The 3,593-nt window shown below is 36.8% G+C and overlaps 1 protein-coding gene across 1 annotated transcript; it reads left to right on the plus strand.

The window, feature by feature from the left end:
- Nucleotides 1-254: 254 nt before the first annotated feature.
- On the plus strand, nucleotides 255-2,428 carry LOC107015499 (F-box protein SKIP2-like). Its single transcript, XM_015215794.2, has one exon. The coding sequence runs from the start codon at nucleotides 480-482 to the stop codon at nucleotides 2,127-2,129; it is 1,650 nt and encodes a 549-aa protein (XP_015071280.1). The 5' UTR covers nucleotides 255-479; the 3' UTR covers nucleotides 2,130-2,428.
- The last annotated feature ends 1,165 nt before the right edge of the window (nucleotides 2,429-3,593 follow it).

A 3,593-nucleotide genomic window follows, 5' to 3' on the forward strand; every position in this document is an offset into this window, starting at 1 on the left:
TCTCAATTTATATAACATAATAAATATTTAAAAAATATTTTAAATTTTTATATTTTGTGGTGATATGAAATGTAAAATCATAAACAATTCATAAATTATAAATGAATTATATTGACAACCAATCAATCACATATACAAATTCATAACTGGATAGTAAATCGTGGCTGAATTTAATTTCAATCTTCTATGTGAAAGACTCACCCATGTGGTTGCGATTTTCAATATATTAATATGTGATATTATATAACCAAATATTGTTGTGGACATACAAAATATTGATACATGATATTGTATAGCCAAATATAATATTATTCGTATAAACAATATAACTATAATTGGTCACGGCGATGACCAGTTCTCCCTTTACTTCTTCTTCCTACATATTTAAATCAGCTAGCAGCGCCGCCCTATTTCTCACGGCGGAGTCTCAAATTCCGGCAGACCATTACGACGACATTTACTAGTTTCCTTCAATCCAAATGGGCCAATCTTCCTCAGCTCACGGCTTCTCCCCCACCAATTCCAATTATCCCCACCACCGTTGTTCCGGCACCGACCATTCCCAATCGGATATTTTCTACCCTACACAATCCGATGAAGGTCATTTCCCCATTTCACAACCCTTTGAAAACCGAGATTACACTGATGGTCTTCCTGACGAATGTTTAGCTCTAATTTTCCAGTCCTTAAGCTCCGGTGATCGGAAAAGATCCTCCCTTGTCTGCCGGAGATGGCTTCTGGTTGAAGGGATCAGCCGTCACCGGCTTTCTCTAAACGCAAAAAGCGAAATCATTCCGGATATACCCACCATCTTCTCTCGTTTCGATTCCGTAACCAAACTCGCTCTCCGATGTGACCGAAGATCGGTGAGCATAAACGATGAAGCTTTGATCCTCATCTCCCAACGGTGCGTTAACCTAACGCGCCTAAAGCTTCGTGGTTGCCGAGATATAACCGATTTGGGAATGGCTTGTTTGGCAAAGAATTGTGAGAAATTGAAGAAATTCTCTTGCGGGTCTTGTATGTTTGGAGCTGAAGGTATGAACGCTTTGCTTATTAACAGCATTTCCCTTGAAGAACTCTCTGTTAAACGTTTACGATGTATGAATCATACTGTATCTACTGAACCGATTAGCATTGGATCTAATGCTGCTTGTTTACTTAAATCTATATGCTTAAAAGAGCTTTATAATGGACAATGTTTTGGACCTTTGATCATGGGATCGAAGAATTTGAAGACGTTGAAATTGTTGCGATGTTTGGGTGATTGGGATAGGGTGTTGGAGACGATTGCTAGTCGGGAAAATCATTTAGTTGAGATTCATTTAGAGAGGGTTCAAGTGAGTGACATTGGACTCGGGGCGATATCCAAGTTTTCGGACTTGGAGATTCTTCATTTGGTAAAAGCTCCTGAATGTACAGATGCTGGAGTTGTTGATGTGGCTAGACGTTGTAAGTTATTGAGGAAGGTTCACATTGATGGATGGAGGACAAATCGAATAGGTGACGTGGGATTGAGTGCTATCGGTGAGAATAGTGTAAACCTCAAGGAATTGGTAATAATGGGTTTGAATCCTACGGTGACTAGTTTATTGGCTATTGCTTCTAATTGTCAAAAGTTAGAAAGATTAGCACTTTGTGGTAGTGAGAGTATCGGGGACGCTGAAGTAACTTGTATTGCTACAAAATGTATGGCTTTGAAGAAGCTTTGTATAAAGGGATGTGAGGTAACAGATGAAGGTATTGTGTCTTTCGCGTGGGGATGTCCTAATTTGGTGAAAATTAAGGTTAAGAAGTGCAAGAACGTAACTGGTGAAGTTGCAGATTTGTTGAGATCAAGGAGGGGATCTTTGACGGTGAATCTTGATGTTGGGGAAGTTGATGTGGAGGTTGTGGATGGTAGTGCAAGTTATGGTGGAGCATTAGAAGAAGGTATAGAGTTTCCAGCGATTGCAAGAACTGTTCCCATCCTTGGTGCTGGTGGTGTCGTTGATATTGATACCCCATCGACCAGTAATTTTGGTCGATCATCAGCATCAAATACAAGGATTGGCTTTCTTGGAGGAAGGGGCTTCGTTGCTTGCACTTTCCGTAGGTGGTCAAATGGTAACGCCGATGAGAACTTATGAAAATTGCAAAGACAAGTTAGAACAGAGAAAACACTCTGTTCAACTTCATTTTTTAATTGAATCAATAGAAAGTGTGGATGTGCGACTTATCTCTCTTCGTTTGTGTGTTTGATATTTTCTTTTTGAAAATTTGATATGTAACCAACATAGATGCATTTAGAATCTTAGAGGTCATCTCTTGGATGATGAAAGCTATCCCTGCTGCTCCATTGACAATTGCATTATACAGTGCTGTCTTGAACCATGTATACTGTTGCTTCTGGTATGTGAATCAAATTGATATTGTTCCATCGATTAAATGTCATCAAGGACAGTGATCTTTATGCATGTTCATTGTCATTTTGTTTCAAATGTCGAAGCACCTTTCTATATTACCAGGAATGCACGTATTACTTCGACTCCCAGACCCTCCTCTTTCCTCTTCTTTATATTTCCGAGAAAACATCGATCCAAGAAACCCCTCTCCTAAAAGTTAAATTCTGCAACTTGAAGAAATGAAACAAAATAGAAGTAAGAGAACAACTCCTCACGATTTCTTCTTTTGTGTCCTGGATATTCATTATGTTGTTACTCTGCTATGGTTTAGGGAGGTGTTGACTAGTCTTGTAAAAATTGATTGCTCCAATGTCGTTTCTTTTTGGACTCGAATTGGCCAAATTATGTATTTTCACCAAAAATCTTTCATGCCTATCCACTAGATATCAAGTCTCATTAAATCAACTTGTAAACAATCCAATCCCTCCCCTCCAACTGAAATTCCCTGTATATTTGGTTAACAAGGAATGATAATCTCGAGTTCGGAGCCTAAAGGGTATAAAATGTTAACAAAAATTTCAAAATGGTATGTGAATTTTTATTTTAACCAAAACGGCAAAATCGCTGGAATGACAGCGATTTAGTTCGCCGGAAAAAGCAAAATCACTGCTATAGCAGCGAATTACAAAATTTCATTTTTTTTAAAAAAAGAAATCGCTGCCAAGGCAGCGGTTTTCAAAATAATTTTTTTAAATATTTTTTTAATAAAACGCTTTACCATTAAATTTTTTAATTATTTATATGAATTTTTTTAAAAAAATTGGCAGCGATTTGTATCAATTGATTTTTTTATGGTGTATCAACTTGAGGCTTCAACTTTTTGATGCCTTGCAGCGATTTGCTTTTAATTTTTTTTTTAAAATTCAAATAAATAATAAAAAAAATTAAAGGTAAACCGCTGCCTAGGCAGCGTTTTATTAAAAAAATATTATTTTGAAAATCGCTGCCTTGACAGAGATTTCTTTAAAAAAGATTTTTTTATAAAAAAAAGTCAAATTTTGCAAATCGCTGCTATAACAGCGATTTGCTTTTTTAGGCGAGCTATATCGCTGCTATTCCAGCGATTTTGCCGTTTTAGTTAAAATAAAAATTTATATACCGTTTTGAAATTTTTATTAACATTTTATACCTTTTAGGCTCCGAACTCTG

This window comes from Solanum pennellii, chromosome 3 (genome assembly GCF_001406875.1).
Source record: "Solanum pennellii chromosome 3, SPENNV200".
NCBI lineage: Eukaryota > Viridiplantae > Streptophyta > Magnoliopsida > Solanales > Solanaceae > Solanum > Solanum pennellii.

Excerpts from the sequence above, each read along its gene's own strand:
- LOC107015499 (XM_015215794.2), top strand. The coding sequence starts at position 480 with ATGGGCCAATCTTCCTCAGCTCACGGCTTCTCCCCCACCAATTCCAAT.